This window comes from Eumetopias jubatus, unplaced genomic scaffold (assembly GCF_037043125.1).
Source record: "Eumetopias jubatus isolate StellerSeaLion01/CBP00866 unplaced genomic scaffold, mEumJub1_p1.0 scaffold_5, whole genome shotgun sequence".
NCBI classification, from domain to species: Eukaryota; Metazoa; Chordata; class Mammalia; order Carnivora; family Otariidae; genus Eumetopias; species Eumetopias jubatus.
The window spans coordinates 21234449-21253849 of NW_028274811.1; the positions used below are offsets into that span (position 1 = coordinate 21234449).

Below are 19401 nucleotides of genomic sequence, written 5' to 3' on the forward strand. Positions count from 1 at the left end.
TCCTTTCTTCCTGCCTCCCCATCCCCCATCCTAGTCGGGGGCCCCTTCTGTCCAGGTATGATAGGTATCCTGTATTTTGCTGTCTCAGATCCAAATGATATACAGAAAGTAGGGCAAATGTCCAATAAGTTGTCTCTCTGTCATGAGGTAGCTCTGTGCCGTGGGAAGAGTGTTGAAGAGGGAAACAATGTCATGGCAGGTTGAGGCTTGGTGGGGATATTATATATATATATACGCCATATATACATGGCCTAACCAATAATCAGAACATGTGCCCTGACAAGAAAGGGACAGTTTATTTATTCTATTTTATTTTTTAAAGATTTATTTATTTGACAGAGAAAGACACAGCAAGAGAGGGAACACAAGCAGGGGGAGTGGGAGAGGGAGAAGCAGGCTTCCTCCAGAGCAGGGAGCCCGATGTGGGGCTCGATCCCAGGAACCTGGGATCATAACCTGAGCCAAAGGCAGACGCTTAATGACTGAGCCACCCAGGTGCCCCGAAAGGGACAGTTTAAAGGAAAAACAGGGCAGCATATTCGAAATCATGATTGCCCTTGTAAATGAAGCAGCACTGTCCCCAAACTTACATACTGTTACCTCTCTTCTAATTAATTGGGGAAGACATTAGCAGTGATGGGATTACAGGACTTACATAAATGAAGAGGGCTGGACAAACTTATTACGAAAGAACAGGGGGAAAATACTCAAGGTACAGTGTTAGGCATGAGAATAGCCAAGAGAATAAGGGAAGTGTATGTTTAGTCAAGTACCTGACCAAATGTTTGCATGATTGCTTTAGTATTATGGCTAAGAGATTTTCCATTTCCCCCCATTTTTAAAAATTGCTTTTGATTGGAGACATAGAATTACTACTAGGAAGAGTTACTAGGGGTGCTTGGGTGGCTCAGTCAGTTAAGCGTCTTCTTTGGAGTTAGGTCATGATCTCGGGGTCCTGGGATTGAGCCCTGCATCTGACTCCCTGCTCCGCAGGGAGTCTGCTTCTCCCTCTCCCTCTGCCCACCACTCGTGTGCTCTCTCTCCCTCTCTCAAATAAATGAAATCTTAAAAAAAAAAAAGAATTACTAGCCATCCCATATTATATGTCTAAAATGTAATCTTTACAAACCCGCTGCAAGGTAGGAATCATCCCCATTTTCCTATAAGGAAACCAAGGAATAACTTCCATAGTTACACAGCTAGCAATAGCAAATCCTTAACTGTCTGACTCCAGTGTCTTTGTTGTTTCAGATGAGAGGACATAACCTGAGTCTCCTAAACACAATCTGAAATTGAGGGATTCTATCAAGAGAAAGCTTCATGGGCTTGAGAGTAACAGAGAACATGCCTGAAATCACTGCACATCCAGTTTGGACACTTCAAAAGTGTAAAGAAAATATTTAAAAATATTTTTTAAAAGGCCGAGGCAAAGGGGAGATGGCGTGAAAACCAAACCATCCGGGTAGTGGAAAGGGCCTCCAGGAGGTGGGTTTACATTCCAGGGCCAGAGTCTACCACCTTGGATCAGCGCTCACCTTCCTTAGTAATTTGTATTTTCACCAGTAATTTGGATTTTGAAGACCTACTTAAGTTATTAAAACTGTCTGAATATTTGCTTTTAAACTAACATCAACTTCAAGATACAAGCCTTTCAAGTCTTTCTCACCGAGGTATTTTAGATAACAGGCCAGAAAGGAGAACCATTAATGAGATCATCTTCGCTCAGGGTGCCCAGAAATCCCTCCAGGGTGATATGCAGCCTGGTGCCCTTCACTAATTCTTATGTACACGACTTGATTAATATTTAAAGAACATCCTGGTCTTCATTTCTACCATTATTAAGGTATCTAACCTGTCATTACTCTACAGATGGGTTCCCACTAGATTATGAGGTGGCCTTCTAGGTTATAGTTCAGGGCGAGGCTCTGGCGTCAACTGAAACTGGGTTCAAACGACGTCCTGTCCCTCCCCGGCAGCCTTAAGGAAATTCGTCTATTAAATGGGTGAATTTTCGAAGGTAAATAATACAGTTCCCCCACCACAGAGCGGCCGTGTGGACGGATAACCTACAAAAAGCCCGGTGCAGGGCGCCTGGGCGGCTCAGTTGGTTAAGCGACTGCCTTCGGCTCAGGTCATGATCCTGGAGTCTCGGGATCGAGTCCCGCATCGGGCTCCCTGCTCGGCGGGGAGTCTGCTTCTCCCTCTGACCCTCCCCCCTCTCCTGTGCTCTCTCTCATTCTGTCTCAAAAAAAAAAAAAAAAAAAAAGCCAGGTGCAGGGCACAGTAAATTCCGGCAAACGTTAGCCTGAAAGTAAAAACTTTTCAAAGCGATTAATGGACATTCTACTAGAATTAGTTGTCAGTTACATTTTGGGGGATCATTTCTTTTTTTTAAGCAAGAAGTCAATTTCTACTTAAATCTGCACACGTTTAAGATTTTGATGCACTGGATTTTAGTGAAGCAAGACAATCTGGCATCTTGTGCGGGTTCCTTCACACGTTAATGTCACTTGCGACCCCAAGTCAGGGTTTCTGGCTTTTCTGTGACTCGGTCGCTTCAAGACACGCACGCATACGTCGATTTGACAGCGAGGAGGTGCTGGGATACACCGTTTTCCCTCCGAGAGAAAAATAAAGGCTTGCATTTGGCACCGGCACGCGGCGGGTTTTGAACCTCGAACACCAGAGCCCATTACGTAACTGCATAGCGCCCGGGCCTCCTTTGTAAGCCCCGAGCCCCGTCCGCCCGGGCGGGGATAAGGTTACAAAGTCCGCGGTCGTCCCGGCCTCTAGGAGCTTTGCGTGTGGCTGTTACGGCCGTTGATGTTTGAATTTCCCTGAACCGCTGGGTGTAGGCGGCGGCGCGGACCCGCCCCGGAAAACCTCGGGGCTCCTTCCCGCCACTCGCAGGCCCGGCCCCTCCGGGGGTCCTCGCGGGGTGGCGGGAAGGCCCGGCCGCCGCTGGTCCCTGGGCCGCCGGGCGAGCAGTCCCCGGCGCCCCACTCCACCTCCCTCAGCGCTTCCCCAGCCACGCCCAGCCCCGCGCGCCAGGCGGACGGTTGCCCGAGGCTCCGATTTTGAATTTACAGGCCCGGCCCCCGAGAAGCGGAGCGCGCCGCCGGCTCTCCATTGGCCGGCGACGGTCACGTGGAGGTGCCGGAGCGCGCCGGCCATGTTGGAGAGTGCGGCGCCACTGCCCGCGCCACCTCCGCCCCCCGCCGCCCTGCTCCCTCCCCCTCGGCCCCCCCCCCCCCGAGTCGCTCCGCGCCGCCTGAGAGGAAACAAAGTGCTGCGGGCGGGAGACTCGGCGGCGGCGGCGGCGCGTGGACCCTGCTCGGCCTTCTCGGTCACCCTCGCCCCGAATCTTCCCGAGTGTGTGTGTGAGTGTGTGCGCGTATTTTCTTACAAAGGGCAGTTTACGATTGACTGATTGGCAGTCTTTCCCCTTTGCCCTTTGTGCTGTAACCCGGCTCCCGCCGACCCAGGTGCTTCTCCCTTCCCACGCCGGCTTCTCCGCGGGCGCGGGTCGTCGGTTTGTGCCTTCGGTCTCCGCTTCTCCCTCTGCAGCCCTCTCCGTGTCCCGTGCTGCCCGCGGCCTCCCCGCTCTGCTCCGCCCGCCAGTCGCCCCGCCGCCCGCCATGGCGACCGCGACCCCCGTGCCGCCGCGGTCGGGCAGCCGCGCCAGCGCCCCCGCTACGCCGCTGAGCCCCACGCGGCTGTCGCGGCTGCAGGAGAAGGAGGAGCTGCGCGAGCTCAACGACCGGCTGGCCGTGTACATCGACAAGGTGCGCAGCCTGGAGACGGAGAACAGCGCGCTGCAGCTGCAGGTGACGGAGCGCGAGGAGGTGCGCGGCCGCGAGCTCACCGGCCTCAAGGCGCTGTACGAGACCGAGCTGGCCGACGCGCGACGCGCACTAGACGACACGGCCCGCGAGCGCGCCAAGCTGCAGATCGAGCTGGGCAAGTTCAAAGCCGAGCACGACCAGTTGGTCCTCAAGTGAGTGCCCGCCTGGCGGTCGCGTTACCTCACAAAACAGGCGGGGGGGGGCTCAAGCTCGGGGGGGGGGGACGGGAGAGCCGGGCCAGGTGCCTACGCCCTTCGGAAGGAGAATCGAGTGTTTCTTAGCGGGGACAGGGGTCGCGGAGGGGGCTCGAATTGTAGCGACGGTGCGACCGGGATGCACATTTCCGTCTCCCGGCTACCGCGCAGGGCAGGGCGAAGCGTGCACCTGAGGCCGCCAAGGAGGAGCGGCCGGCTTCGGGCCTCGCACCCCGAGATCTAGAAGGGTTCTCCGGCGGGGACGCCCGGCGGGGCCCCGGTGCGGGGTGGTGGCGTCTGGGCGCGCGCTCGAATGCGCGCTCTGGTTTCCGGCCGGACGGGAGACAAAGCGGCTGGTGGGTTTGCGGTGCAGGGATAGCCGGCCGGGGAAGATGGGCTGCCCTCCTCAAGAATGAATGAGCTCTGCGCGGGCGGAGAGAGGAAGGGGAGGGACCTGCCTCCCGCTTCCCGGTCTCCCGGGGGTGGGTCCCGCTTTGGCGCGCTCAGTCTGGGCCCTGTGACATTTTGCGAGCGTTCTACGCCTGCCTTGGGCGGGGAGGGAGGGGCGGGGTCTAAACTGCGCGCCTCTGCCCGCCCAGGGCAAGTTGGGTTTTTAAGCTCTTCAGCTTTCTTCGGGGAAGGGTGTCCTGTCTTTCTGCAAAGTCAGGCGCAGGTCCCCTTGGGTGCTTTTGTGGACCTGACGACGAAAGCTGGGGTTTTGCATGTCATGGCCACCGTTCTCCGATCCGCGGACTTCCTACCACCCCCCCCCCAGCAGCAGTCTCCTCCCCGAGCTTGTGCACCCCTTTAATGTAGTCACTTGGGTCTTCTGGTACTGGAGAGACCTTTTCAAGCCCCCGCGTCTGTCATTGTGATTAACGACCGGCCAGGGCTGGGGAAAGGGTTGTTGTTTTGAGTGTGAAGTGTTGTGGAGAGGTTGAGTTTGTAATTATTACGCCTAAGGGGGTCTGAGTTTTCAGTCCGGGGCGTAAGGATAAACTTGCAAGGCTTTGCTGAGCCTACCTTGACTTTGCGGTGAACAAAATGGCAAATTATAATCAGTACGCAACTATGTCATGCTTTAGATATTTGTTAAATTTGCTTCCGGAGCTCATGGTCTCCATCCTGCATTGTCCGTTGAAATTTCTGGATATGTTTGACTCTTGACTTTGACTCTGCCCATGAATGTCTTTCTGTGTGTGTCTGTGTGAATGCCCTTGTCTCAATCTCTGTGATTTTGTATGTGTGCATCTTTACTTCCCCACCTTATTAATATTTGAAAAATGGTTCATAAAAAGTAAGTGCACTTGATAAAAAATAATTGTAGATTGGCTTATAGTGAAAGATGGGTGACATTCTGCTTTTTCCAGGAGGCAATTGTGTTTAGCTCTTTTTGTTTTTGTTTATTTGGGTGTTTAGTTTCATAACTCAAAAATAAGCTTATTTTTCTATTTCTTGGATTTACCAACCTTTGGAGTCATCTTTTGAAGTGGGTCATTTCACTCACTCCACTGACCATTTTTTTTGTACTGTCCAATTTCTGTATTTTTTTGTCATTGAATTTCTTCATATCCTAGATGTCATTGCGTGTAATGACTTGCCATTACTGTATGTACCACTAAGAAAAAAAAATCAGAACCAGCTGTGTAGGATCCATCCTGTTGGACCCATTTCTGTTTCAGAGATGTTAAATGTGACAGATTACGTATCTGTTATGTGCCAGTCACTGTTCTATGTGCAGAGATTACAGAGATTTTTAAATAAATTTAAGTAAAGAAATTACTGATCTCATGTTGCTGAGTACGGCTCGGCAATACCCAGCAAATGGATAAAGGTCCTGTTTCATCTAATCTGAAGCATTTTGGTGCTGATGCTTTTATAATCTTTTCAAAAGTTAACAGCGTTTTTCAGGCGGTAACAAGACTGCCACCTGGCTGACTGTAGTTATAAAATGGTATGTATGGAGGGGGAGGGGGAAATGGAGGGAGGGAGTCAAAACATACACACAGTTACAAGATAAATAAGTACGAGATATGTAATGTATAACACAATGTCTATAGGTCATCATGCCATATAATATATAGGGAAGTTAAGAGGCTAAATGCTAATGGTTCTCATCACAAGGAGAATTTTTCTCCCTTTTTTCTTCTTTTTGTATCTACATGAGAAGATGGATATTAGTTGAACCTATTGTGTTAATCATTTCTCGTTATATGTTAATCAGACCATCATGCTGTATGCCTTAAACTTACACAGTGATGTGTGTCTATTTGTCAATTAAAGTGGAAAAAATGCTGTGTATGGGTTGTAAGATGCATGCTAGTTTCAGCAAGATAAAAAGTGAAGAATATGTGTATTAGAATCGATAAAATAATGTTTGTGGTATAATAAGTAATAACAGGTATTAGAGGAATAAAAATAAAGCATGGTGGGGCGCCTGGATGGCGCAGTCAGTTAAGTGTCTGACCCTTGGTTTCGTCTCACATGATCTGGTAGTGAGATCTAGTCCTGCTGTGTGAAGAGTCTGCTTGGGACTCTGCCTCTCCCTCTGAGCTCTCTCTCTAAAATAAATAAATCTTTAAAAAAAAAGTAGAGGAGGGTGAAGGGATGGTGTGGTTAAGGAAGGCCTGCTTAGGGATTGAAAATTGAAAATAATACCCCCTGAGATATCCTTTAGTGTGCTGGGATTAAAAATACATTTTTAAAATCTGTGTATGTATTCCTTTTGTCCGCATCAGATGCATTTTCTTTTCTAACATGCCATCGATTGCTCAAAATATGCCACGTTTTACTTCGTTTGAGGTTTCAACACTGATATTTAAAAATTTTTTTTTAAAATATTTTATTTATGTATTTGAGAGAGAGAGCTCATGCATGAGGGGGAGGTAGGAGAGGGGAGGGGCAGAGGGACAAGCCAACTTCCCACCGAGTGTGAAGCTTGGGATCAGGACCTGAGCCACAGTCAAACGCTTAACTGACTGAGCCACCCCGGTGCCCCACCCCTGATATTTTGGGTACAATTTTGTCCCTAAAATGGCCTTTTCATTTGTCTTGTTGACTAAAGAAGACTTTTTAAAGATATGTAATTGTAATATCCTTTACATAACTATTCTTTTTTCCCCTGAGCCTTTCTGCACTTAAGACATGTTGTGCAGCTGACATCCTAGGAATCAACCTGATTTAGACCCAGTTTCCCCTAGATCACATATTTTCCTTTCCTTGGTGTCTTACCTCATTTTGTTGGAGAATGATGTTGGAGGGCATCTTAAGTAACTTTACTCAGAAAAATTGGCAGGATGTAAACTCTCTGAGTCCTGTGTGTCTGAAAGTAACTGTTTTGTCTCATGCTTGATTGATAGTTGGGTTAGGTATAGAATACTGGTTCAACATTTTTTCCTCAGAACTTGGGAATTATATTGCTCCATTGTCTTCTAGCGTCCAGTGTTGTCATCTCTGATGCCAGTCACAGTTACTTTTTTTTTTTTAAAGATTTTATTTATTTATTTGACAGAGAGAGAGAGTGAGAGCAGGAACACAAGCAGGGGGAGTGGGAGAGGGAGAAGCGAGCTCTCCGCTGAGCAGGGAGGGAGCCTGATGCGGGGCTTGATCCCAGGACCCTGGGATCATGACCTGAGCTGAAGGCATATGCTTAACAACTGAGCCACCCAGGTGCCCCCCCAGTTACTTTCTTTTGGTAATTGCTTTTGCCTTTCCTCTGTGTAAGCTTTGGAATTTTCTTTTATCTTGATTTTCTGAAATTGCATGGTGGTGAGCCTAGGAATGGATATTTCCATTATGCATTCTTACTGTTGCCAATAGTTTCTTTTTATTTAAAGCCTTGATCTTTATTTAGCTCTGGGAAACTTACTTTATTCCATACCTTTCTGTGCTTTGTTTTCTTTGTTCTCTGGTGGAGATGTTGAACACTTCTGTCTCATAATTTTTTTTCCCATTCTCAGAAATTATTGTGACTCTTCTCTAGGTCAATAGTGACATTGTAAAGGCTGAAGTCATACTTTTAATTCCAAGAAATCTTTTTGTACAGGTATTCTCTTTCATTCACTTTGTTTCTGTTTTAAGGATGCATTATTTTCTTTATTCTGTCTGAGGATAATACTTAGAATTTTCTTTTTTTTTAAATTCTTTTCTGTTTACTGGATTATCTCTTTTTCCCTCCCTGGTCACTTGATCCTTTTGTTTGGTTTAGTTTTTTTTGCAAGTGATTTTTGTCATGTGCATGATCCTTGGTTGTCACCATTTATAAATGAATGGTTGAGCATCACTGCTTTGTTGTTCAGGTAGCTCCTTCCCTGCCTTTTCTGATGCAAGGACAAATTAGGACCTCTATGTATGAATGGGCTGTGCCCTTGGCTAACTTGTTGGAAAGCCTGTAGGGTAGGATATGCTGCGGAGGATCAGGTGCAAAGCTGTTCCATGAGTTAATGGCCCCATTTTGAGTCTCCCTCACTTTCCCCCGTAGTCCTTCTATGCATGTTTTGTGGTATGTATTTTTATATACTCTTCATCTTCTAGAAATTTGTTGGAATGTCTGCTGATGATCCCTTCCCAATTCACTTTGATGCTATAGGTTTATTTCATGTGGCATACTTAACTGCCTTTTCATTAGGGTATAGCAGGGTGGCTAATGCCTATATGTAGAAATCTTGCAAATCGTTTAATTTTGACCAAAATTGAAGTATAATTTGTAAGATGAAAAGGAAGAAACTTTTTGTCTGTTTGGGTCCATTTAACTCTTTTGTTTGATAATTATTTTCTGTTTTTAGTTTTTTATTTAGAGTCTTTGTAATTAGTGTATCATGTAGGTGGGTTAAGAAAATTATACATTCCAGGAGCGCCTGGGTGGCTCATTCCGTTAAGTGTCTGCCTTTGGCTCAGGTCATGATCTCAGGCTCCTGGGATTGAGCGCCACCTAGGGCTCCCTGCTCAGTGAGGAGTCTGCTTGTCCCTCTCTCTGTGCCCCTCCCTTCATGCTCTCTCTCTTTTGCTTTTTCTCTCTCGATAAATAAAATCTTAAAAAAAACTACAGATTCTAAAATTACTTGGTCCCTTTTTGGTTCCTCAGCACACAGCATACCTCAAAGACGGAAGAATTCGTGGAGACCCTTGGTCCTGCTGGAGAGAATTTGACAATAGCTTCCAAACACTTGGTCTCTCACAGAAAAACATCTCAGATCTAAGATATAGCTACTCTGATTCAGTCCAAACATACTTATATTGATTGGAAACTTTTTTGGGCAACAATTTCTAAGAATGATAATGAGTGCTATCAGTCAACACTTTAAACAAAAAGGGAAGATTGATTCAGTCCAAACGTACTTACATTGATTGGAAATTTTTTGGGCAACAATTTCTAAGAATGATGATGAGTGCTATCAGTCAACACTTTAAACAAAAAGGGAAGATTGACATTCAGAATTTCAGTATTAACTAATTATACAGGGAAGCTAGATATAAGAGAATTAAATCTGTTGGTAGTTCAGTAATTTATTTTGTGGGTGCACTTTTTTTTTCGGTGATACAGGTTCCCAGTTTTTTGTGTAAAATCCTTAAGGCCAGGTGTGTTCTGGAAGTAAAAACACTTTGAATTTTAAGAAGGTAATGTGCATGTACTGTATAGGATATCCCCAGTGGGGTCTGGGGGGGGTAGCACTCCATTGTGAAACAGATATTTCTGCGAGGAAAGATATTAATAGTTATAGTAAGTGGAGAAAGATGACTAAAAATAGCCTCATGTCCATTTAGGTCAGGTTTTATCAGCAAATGAATTAACAAAAATTTTAGGTTTTAGAAACTCTGGAAGTGCATATAGGAGAATATGGATTTGTGTTTTTATTTTTTAAAAAATATTATTTATTTATATATTTTAGAGGGAGAGCACATGAGTAGGAGTGGTGGGAGGGGCAGACTGGGAGGGAGGGAGAGAGCTTGATCCCATGACCCTGAGATCGTGATCTCGGCCAAAAACAAAAGTTGGACACTGAACTGATTGGCCACCCAGGTGTCCCTGGATTTGTGTTTTTAAACTGATTGATTTTTATTAAGTTCACTGGATTCATCAGGTTCTAGAAGTTGTCTTTTATTCCTCATTTGTTTTGTGGTAGATTTTAAAACTTGAAAAGGTGCAAAATTAACTCTAAAGTAAAGTTTCTCTTTGAGAGTTATGAATTAATTAGGAAAGTGGTGATGGGGGCTCACTGGTATATAACATAATGGATGCTGTAGGGTTGTTTAAGATGCTGAGCCAATTTTACTGTCCCTTCATTTGAAAAAATTAAAAAGAACATCTCATGAAATAGTTTCATGTTTTATAGGTATTAGGGCTCAAAGCCACTGTTTTAAAATTAATCTTTGAGATACTGTACAAAATCTAATGATTTAAAGCATAATTTCTTGCCTTTTCAAAACAAATGGTGCTTCTTTTTAAATGTAATTAAATGAAAATAAAAGTCCATTTTTTGTCCAAAGAGTATAATGTTGACCGTGTTTCTTCATGGTACATATACACCTGAAGATTTGTTGACTTTCCGTCTCCAGTCCCAAGCACCATTGCTTTGAGGAAGATGGATTTGTGGTTGAGGGATTAAACCTTATTTGTATATTTCTTTGGGCAAAATAACATTCTTTTGATTTTGCTCTGTTATTACATCAGTAAGGAAACTTCTAATGGGAAATTTGGATTTGCGTGTTTTCATTTAAAAGTGCCTACTGGTACTTACTTGCTGCTAACAAATATATTTGGGGCACTGTCAGTCACAAAAGCATGAGATTGGGTGGTATCAAGCAGGAGCACTACATGAAGTTGCAGCTTCTTATTTTTTGTGACTTGGGGCAGGTACTTTAATTCTTTGAGTCTGCATTTCCTCATCTGTATAATTAGGGTTAGGAGTGAGTAGTAGTTTTCGGAGTCTCAGGAAGAATTAAGAAACTTAAACCATTTTTTAGCCTGTTATTTACTTGTGTCATAATAATGGATGAATTTTTATCCAGCAGTATTTGTATAAAATATTGCTAATATTTTAGCAAGGAAAATTGCTAAAACTGTAGCCATTTTAAAGAGTACTGAAATGTAAATATAAAATAATTTTTCCTATTACTTTCCTAGTGGGGAGGGGCATTGGAATTTACTATATATTTGGACTTAGTACATGTATATACTTCCTTTGTTGGCTTTCTACATATTTTAGTCACTGATGGAATTAAATATAGGAAATGTCATAGGGTAAACAACTCTGCAGGCTTGTTTTAACATTCTTCTTCAGTTTTCAAACCTAAAATACTAAATGCTAATCTGCTTTAGGGAATTTTTCTTTGTACATAGGATGATTAGTTGAAAAACAGAAACCTTCATGTTTTACTTGTGTTTTGTTCATGTCCTTATTTTTCTCTGGTAGAAACAAGTTGACAGTAACACCTGGCCTTAATACAGGAGCTATAAACCTGCATGCTAAAGTTAATTTTCAGGGGAATAAATGGAAGGATGAAACCCCTAGAACTAGTGGTAAAGTCTAGGAAGCAAATCCTAAGTAATTAAACTGTCATAACACTTCCTTCCTGTGCTTTCAAAGGATGTTTGGTAGAGCAAGATATCTTTTGGAGTTGTTGGAATCTAATCCCTAGGTTTAATCTCTTCAACTAGATAATCTTTTAGTGTACCCAGATTCAAGAAAGTAAACATGGAATGAAAGATAAAGCATCATAAAAATATGCTGCTGATTCTTTTTTTCCCCCTCTGCACAATCTGTTAATATTTGTTCTTTAATTTGTCCAGATGACATCACCTCTGGTATGTCTGAGTTAGAGATCTTTAGAATTTTATATCATAAGTGTAGGTCTGTTTTCATTCACAAATAGTGAGATTGAGGCTGAGGCGTCGAGTGATGGGAACCTAACTGAAGTTCCCAGTTATTACTGGGATCTAAGGAAGTTTCCTAATCAGGGTTTTTAACTTCTTTTTTTCACTGTACTTCTGTGAGAAGGGGATTGTGTGTTGGCTGATATATTTGGGGAAATTTTAAAAAATGAGCTTTTTTTATTGTACAAAAATTATTATATTTTATGGAAAATTAGAAAAGACAGGTGAACACCAAGAGGAAAATTAAAATCACCCTTAGTTCCGTAAAAAAGCTCTGAAGTTTTTCTGTTAATATCCATATTATTATTATTATTTTTTTTTTAAGATTTTATTTATTTATTTGAGAGAGAATGAGAGATAGAGAGCACGAGAGGGAAGAGGGTCAGAGGGAGAAGCAGACTCCCCGCTGAGCAGGGAGCCCGATGCGGGACTCGATCCCGGGACTCCAGGATCATGACCCGAGCCGAAGGCAGTCGCTTAACCAACTGAGCCACCCAGGCGCCCTAATATCCATATTATTAACAGAAAATGTTTTTTTTAACAAAATTTTATTCTTGATAAATACTGATATGTAACCTTTTTTCATGCAGCACTATTTTGTGAATATCTTTACATGTCAGTAAATGTACTGTACTATCATTTAACACATTTTAAAGATATATTGGTAACTTCATTGGTCACTTAGCTTACAGTGACCAAGGATGTACGCTTCAGGGTGCCTGGGTAGCTCAATCCGTTAAGGGTCTGCCTTCGGCTCAGGTCATGATCCCAGGGTCCTGGGATTGAGCCCCTCATCGGGCTCCCTGCTCAATGGGGAGCCTGCTTCACCCTCTCCCACACCCCCTGCTTGTGTTCCTGCTCTCGCTATCTCTCTTTCTGTCAAATAAATAAATAAAATCTTTAAAAAAAAATAAGGGTATACGCTTCACAGTGACTATATATCTACCCAATTTCTCAGAGGCCATTAGAGCACCACGATTATCCTCTTCTCTCTTGCTGACAATATAACAGGTTTTTTCTTCTGGTTAACTTAATGGTTAAATGTTAACTAGTTTACTGGTTCAATGTTAACCACTGGGTAAAGTAATTACCATTTTGCCAATTTTTGAAGCACAGATGAGTGTCCATTTCCTGTTTAGAGGAATTTAATTTTAATTTTGGAAATTTTTTCTAGTTCTTTTTTTTTTTTTTTCAAGAGAGGGGAGAGGCAGAGAGAGAGAGAATCTCAAGCAGGTTCCACACCTAGCACAGAGACTGACATGGGACTTGATCTCAGGACCAGGAGATCATGACTTGAGCCAAAATCAAGAGACATACCCTTAACCAACTGAGCCACCCAGATGTCCCAAGTTCTTGATCATTTTTATATCATAATGCTAATGTTGTTGGCATAAAGGAGTCAAACAGTCAAAACTCACGTTATGATCTTAGGTTTTTGCTGATATTTTTGGTGTAGGCCTAGATGATAAATACTGTTTTCCTTAGCTAATCTGTTTACTTGGTCCTGTTTGCCTTCACTGCATTTGGATTTATTGAACACAGAATTAGAATGCTTTTGCTGCTAGAAGAGGTCTTGGATAGTGCAATCTAAACCAACTCATTTTGTCGTTAAAGAAATTGAGACCTACGGAGATTAAAGTACTTGTGCAAGATATAGGACAGAAAGTGCTAACATTGACTTTGTGCTTACCGTGTTCGCCAGGCACGGTGCTAGAGGCTTCATGGACACTGTCTTTTAAGCCTTATGATAACCCTGTTTGATGAGTGAGGAAACTTGAGGTACAGAGAACTTAGATAAATGGAGCTAGAATAAGTCCTAGTTCTGTCTTCTAGCATTGCTAGAGAGTTTTTACGTGGATCATTTCAATTTTTTTTAAAGTAAGCTCTGTGCTCAACATGGGGCTTGAACTCATGACCTGGAGATCGAGAGTCATGTGCTGCACCAACTGAGACAGCCAGGTGCCCTCCTGTGCCATTTCATGTAATCCCTACATCAGTGCTGTTCTGTGGGTTTACCAACCTGAAGCAGGCTCACCACGCACTGTCATTGTATTGGGATTTGAACACTTATATGGGACAGTTGATTTTCAGGTCTGTTTGGTTACTTTTGCAAATGGTACTGGATGTGCATTTTTCTCAGTGATAGTTCATAGTCCCCAAGAGGTAATTTTGGATTTGTCAGTAGAGTGCAGAAATGGAAACAGCTGTTTGAAATAATAATGGAGGGCTTCACTTGCTAATAAGGAAAGGGTGGAGATGGATTTACCTTCTTTCTTAAAAAGCTACTTTCTTTCTTTACTCTCTGCCTTAATAGTAATTTTAAGAGGAATTAAAAGCTCTAAGTCTTTGATACTCATGAAACAATGATTTCTTAAAATTTAAATTTAAAAGTTTTTTTTTTTTTTGAGAAATGTTCTTTTCATTTTTTATTCAGCACACATTTGTGGAATGGTACTATATACCAGGCCTTGACCCAGATACTGGGAATAGATGGGACACTCAGTCCTTGTTATCAAGTTGCTTATAGTCTTGTGGGCAAGGAGGAACACAAACACTGTGCTATTGTGATAACATAAATGCAGGACGTTAGTACAGTGTAATAAGTGTTATGATGGTAGGTATCCACATGGTGCTGTGGAGGAAAAGACTACCACCTAAGGCAAACTTGGAGCCTTTTGAAGTTTTGAAAGACATCCCAAGGGGACTGGGGAGGCACTGAAGTCTGAGCTAAGTGTTGGGAGCTAAGTAAGTACGACTTGGCTGGAAAACATTAGGAGAGGGTGTTTTCCTGAATGGCAAGTAGTTTCATCTAACTAGAGCAATATGTATGTATGTATGTGGTAGAGAACAGTTGAATTTTAAGAAATGAGGAGCCTCAAGAAAAAGGTGACATAAATGGATGAATGGTCTGGCCATTCTGTGGAGGAAACAAAGAGTAGAGGTAAAACATCCGTAAGGACACTTGGGAAGTTATGAGGTGGCCCCTGAATTCAGGTAGGCAGTGGGAAAGGACAGAAAGCGCAATTAGGAGATGCTAAGCCTGGGAGATTGGGGAGAAGAGTCTAGAGTGACTCTGCTTCTCTGCATGGTTTCCTGGGGAAAGTGTTGCTCTTAGAGCTTGATGGATAAGGAACTGGTTTAGAGGACCTACTCAGGGTTAGTGGTGAATTAGTGTTGTTTGTTGGACTTCTAGGTGGAGGTGTTGGCTGGCAATCTAGAGTACTTTCCTGGAGCTCTGAGAAGAGACTTTGATTGGAGGTATAGTTTTAGGAGCATGGGTGATATTTGCGGATAAAGACAAAAGAGAAGGGGGCAAAGACATGGAAAACATCTACATGGGAGGCCTAGGTAGAGAAAGGAAAAACCCACACTGGAGATGGTAAGTAACAGAGAAGTAGAACAAGGTTGCGTCATAGGACAAGGAGATTTAAGAAGGAATGCTAGTGTAGTTTTGGTATGATAAGGCCTGAAAGTATCTATTAACTTCGGTGGCTGGAAGGTTATTGTTGACTGTGAGTGCCTAATGCTAGTAAAGGGAGGTAGGATCAAAGGAAGTGGGGTAATTAAGGAAGGAGTGGGAAGAAAGAGACTGTGAGATCCCTTGTACAAGAATGTTGGCTCTGAAGAGGAGACATTCTTACAGGTTTATTCAAAGTAGATTCTCAGTTGAACTTTGTATCATAAAACATCGGGTAGGGGACCAGAGCACTTATCCCTCTGATAATGCACTTCACCACTTTTGCTTAAAACACTTCAGTAGCTTCTAGGATAAAGACTAATCCCTCAGTATTACCTAATTGCAGGGTGATCAAATAGAGATACTGGTATGTGTGAAAGAGGAAGCCATAAATTATGCTAGGACAACTGGCATGAATGGAAATTGTCCTGGGCAAACGGACATATTGGTCATCCTGCCTCAAAGTTCTTCCCTGAATGAGCTGGCTCCTTTCTGATTCCAGCTTCATCTCTCATCATACTTGGTCTTGCTCTCTCCCCTCACTGTGAGTCCTTTATTCAACCCTGTTTACCGTGCTCCCTCTTAATAGCAACTTCGCAAAAGAGCTTTCCTTTGTCTGGACTTCTCTCATCCTTGGGTTAACTTCTCATCTCTCGGATGTCCACTGTACCCATTTTTTAGGGAAGTCTTCCCTGACTATCAGATGTTTTTAATATGAGCCTTGAAAAACAAACTAACCAACCTAGGACTACCCAGCAGTGTTTAGGTGTGTACATAATTAACAGTTCTCCCAAGGCTTCTCATGAAAAAAGGTTACCTTCATTTATTTTCACTGCTCATTTGGTATTTATTTCTGTGTCTAAATGACATTACTGACTTTGTGCTATGGAAGATGAGGAATTGAATTCTTTATTCTATTATCCATAATATATTTTCTTCCTGTTATCCTCCTAGTACATTACATTTTAGTTTAGATTGGTTTAGATCAGTTTTTGTTTTTTTTTTTTAAGTATTAAGTCAGTGTTTTGCTACAAATTCTTCTTTAACACCAGGTAGCTCAAATGTGACTTTTAAATACAGAAATGATATTATCGTAATTGCAGGTTGTACTGATTTATATATGACTTTAGTAAAGGGGAACAAGAATATCAGGAGTAGAGTTCAGAGGTAAAGAAAGCCTTCAGTTCCACTTTCAACTCTATTTTGTTATTTTATTTTATTTTAAAGATTTTTTTATTTATTCATTTGAAAGAGAGGGGGCATGAGTGAGACGATGGGGGGAGGGGAGGGGCACAGGAGAGGGAGAAGCAGACTCCCCACGGAGCAGGGAGCCTGACGCAGGGCTCCATCCCAGGACCCAGGGACCATGACCTGAGCCGAAGGCAGACGCTTAATGGACTGAGCCACCCAGGCGCCCCTTACTATTTTTTTATTTTTTAATTGAAGTATGCTTGACGTACAATCTTACATTAGTTTCAGGTACATGACATAGTGATTTCACAGTTCTGTACATAATGCTGTGTTCACTACAAGTGTAGCTACCATCCGTTACTGCATAACTCTATTTTAATACCATTGTACAACTCTGTTAGAGTACCAGTGCTGTATTCCCTGTACTGTACCTTTCATCTCTGACTCATCCGTTCCGTGACTGGAAGCCTGTATCCCCTTTCCCCTCAGCCATTTATCCACCCCCATCCCGTGCCCCACCCCTCTGGCAACCTTCAGTTTGTTCTCTATATTTATGGGTCTGTTTCTGCTTTTCAACTTTATTTTAAGAAAATCAAAAGTGAGTGCCTGCTCCTGGGGCTCCCTCTCCCAGAGAGGTGCGTTCCCTTTGCCTTTCTAGTTGGTGGTCTGCTCAGAGCTCTACGTCTGTCTCTGTTGTCTCAGTTCCTGCAAGCCAGCGTGCCTGCTTCTGTGCATTTATGAGCATCTCTCGAGGTAGTTGTAGCCACACTACGCTCCTTACCAGGGTTGTCCAAGTCATCTCCTGAGGTACTAATTATTAATTATTTATGCTATCGCTGGTGTTCTGGCTAGAAAACTGCATAGGTTTTGAGAGGGTTGTTCCAACTTTATTTTTCCACTCGATCCGTTACTCTAGTGTCTGTAGATGTTAAGAGTTTTCAGGAACGCATGTGTCTATTGTGTTATGGCAGCCATGCCTGTGTGTGCTATGAACATAATCTCCAATAGAACTCCTTAGAGTTCCATCCTTAGTTTTTCTTCCCTGTACCCAACCTTTTGATTACCTAGGAAGATAACATTTTTTCCCCACTTAGTTTTGTCTAATTTATATAGAAAGACTTGGTACTGTAAAAACATCAAGTCATTTGGAATCACTTTTTTTTTGTTCTGTTTTGTTTCTAATTTTATGTTACTGAAGAAATATCATTCAGAGCCTTGTGTGCTTCTCTAGGCTAGTTGTGTTGCCTGAACATGGATAGTTTGAATATAGAATTCTAAGTTGTAAAGGATATTTCCTAAGGATTTTGAAACCATGCTTTATAGTTTTCTAGCTTTTGTTGTAGCTAAGAAGTACTAATGAGTGAAAAATTAGAAAGCTTGTAGCATCTTTTCTTTTTTTTGGTCCAATTCTGAAATTTTCTTTTTTTTTTTTTAAGATGTATTTATTTGGGCACCTGGGTGGCTCAGTTGGTTAAGTGTCTGCCTTTGGCTAAGGTCATGATCTCAGGGTCCTGGGATCAAGTCCCCCTGTTGGGCTCCCTTGTGTTCCCTCTCTCGCTGTGTCTCTCTCTGTCAAATAAATAAAATCTTTAAAAAAAATAAAAAATAAAAAAATAAAAAAATTTTTTCTCTCCTGGATGTTCTCAATTTTATCTTCCAGTTTTTGCTGCCCTGTTAAAAATTTTTCATAGCTTCTTTGTACTCTCTTGATGTTTCTTTATATTGTGTTGATCTTGTTTAAATTTCATGGATGCAGTACTTCCTCTTACCTTTTCAGAAGTCTTTATTTCCTTCCCAGTTCCTTTGTGCTCCAAGTTAATTTCTTTTTCTATTTATTTAGGTCTTTGCATGTGTCAGTGCAGGGAATGGAAACCACTAGATATCTTAAGCAGAGAAGAAAACGATATGGGATGCAGGTGCTTAGAAAAAATTATTAGAAGGGGTAGAGGTGCCGGAATGATGCCTGGAATGCTATAGATTTTGGGAGCTTTTATGTCTGAGGCCACCAGTGGAGCCACTGAATTAAAAAAAAAAAGTGTATGGCTACAACTCAGGACCAGGCAGCTGCCTCTGCGGTTGCAACAGATACTTGCCTCATGACACCCAGCAAACTGGAGAATGGACATTGGACCACTCCCTTGGAGAAACTTCAGACCACAGAAGTGTCACATAGCAGTGACCCTCAGGAGTATAGGTGCAAAAATTCCCAAAATGAAATAGTAGCAAACCAAACCTACCACCTTGTAAAAGGACTACATTCTATCACCAGGCGGGTTATATCTTGGGAATGCAGGGTTGGTTCAGTCTGTGAGAGTCAGTACTGCAGTAAACCATATTAATAGAATAAAGGGCAACAACCATCTCAATAGATGCATAAAAAACATATGACAAAGTATACTCTTCTTTCATGATAAAAATATTCAAATGAGGGATAAAAGGAAGCTTCTTAACCTGATGAAGAGTATCTATAAAAAATTTATGGCTAATATCATACTTAATGGTAAAGACTGGCTGCTTTCTTCCTAATATCAGGAGCAAGACAAGGATGCCCAATCACACCACTTAGCATTCAACATTGTACTGGAGGTTCTAGCCGGGGCAGTTAGGCAAGAAAAAGAAATAAAAGGGGGCGCCTAGGTGGCTCAGTCGTTGGGCGTCTGCCTTCGGCTCAGGTCATGATCCTGGGGTCCTGGGATCGAGTCCCACATTGGGCTCCTTGCTCAGCAGGGAGCCTGCTTCTCCCTCTGCCACTCCCTGCCGTTCTGCCTACTTGTGATTCCTCTCTCTGTGTGTCAAATAAATAAATAAAATCTTTAAAAAAAAAAGGAAAGAAAGAAAGAA

The 19401-nt window shown here is 42.9% G+C and overlaps 1 protein-coding gene across 1 annotated transcript in view; it reads left to right on the forward strand.

Annotated features, from left to right (window-relative positions):
• Positions 1-3261: 3261 nt before the first annotated feature.
• The window catches only part of LMNB1 (lamin B1), a 52217-nt gene continuing 36077 nt past the window's right edge, over positions 3262-19401 (forward strand). The window contains exon 1 of the mRNA XM_028103587.2: positions 3262-3997. Within this exon, the coding sequence (XP_027959388.1) occupies positions 3639-3997 (359 nt within the window). The 5' untranslated portion in view covers positions 3262-3638. The remainder of the gene's footprint in view (positions 3998-19401) is intronic.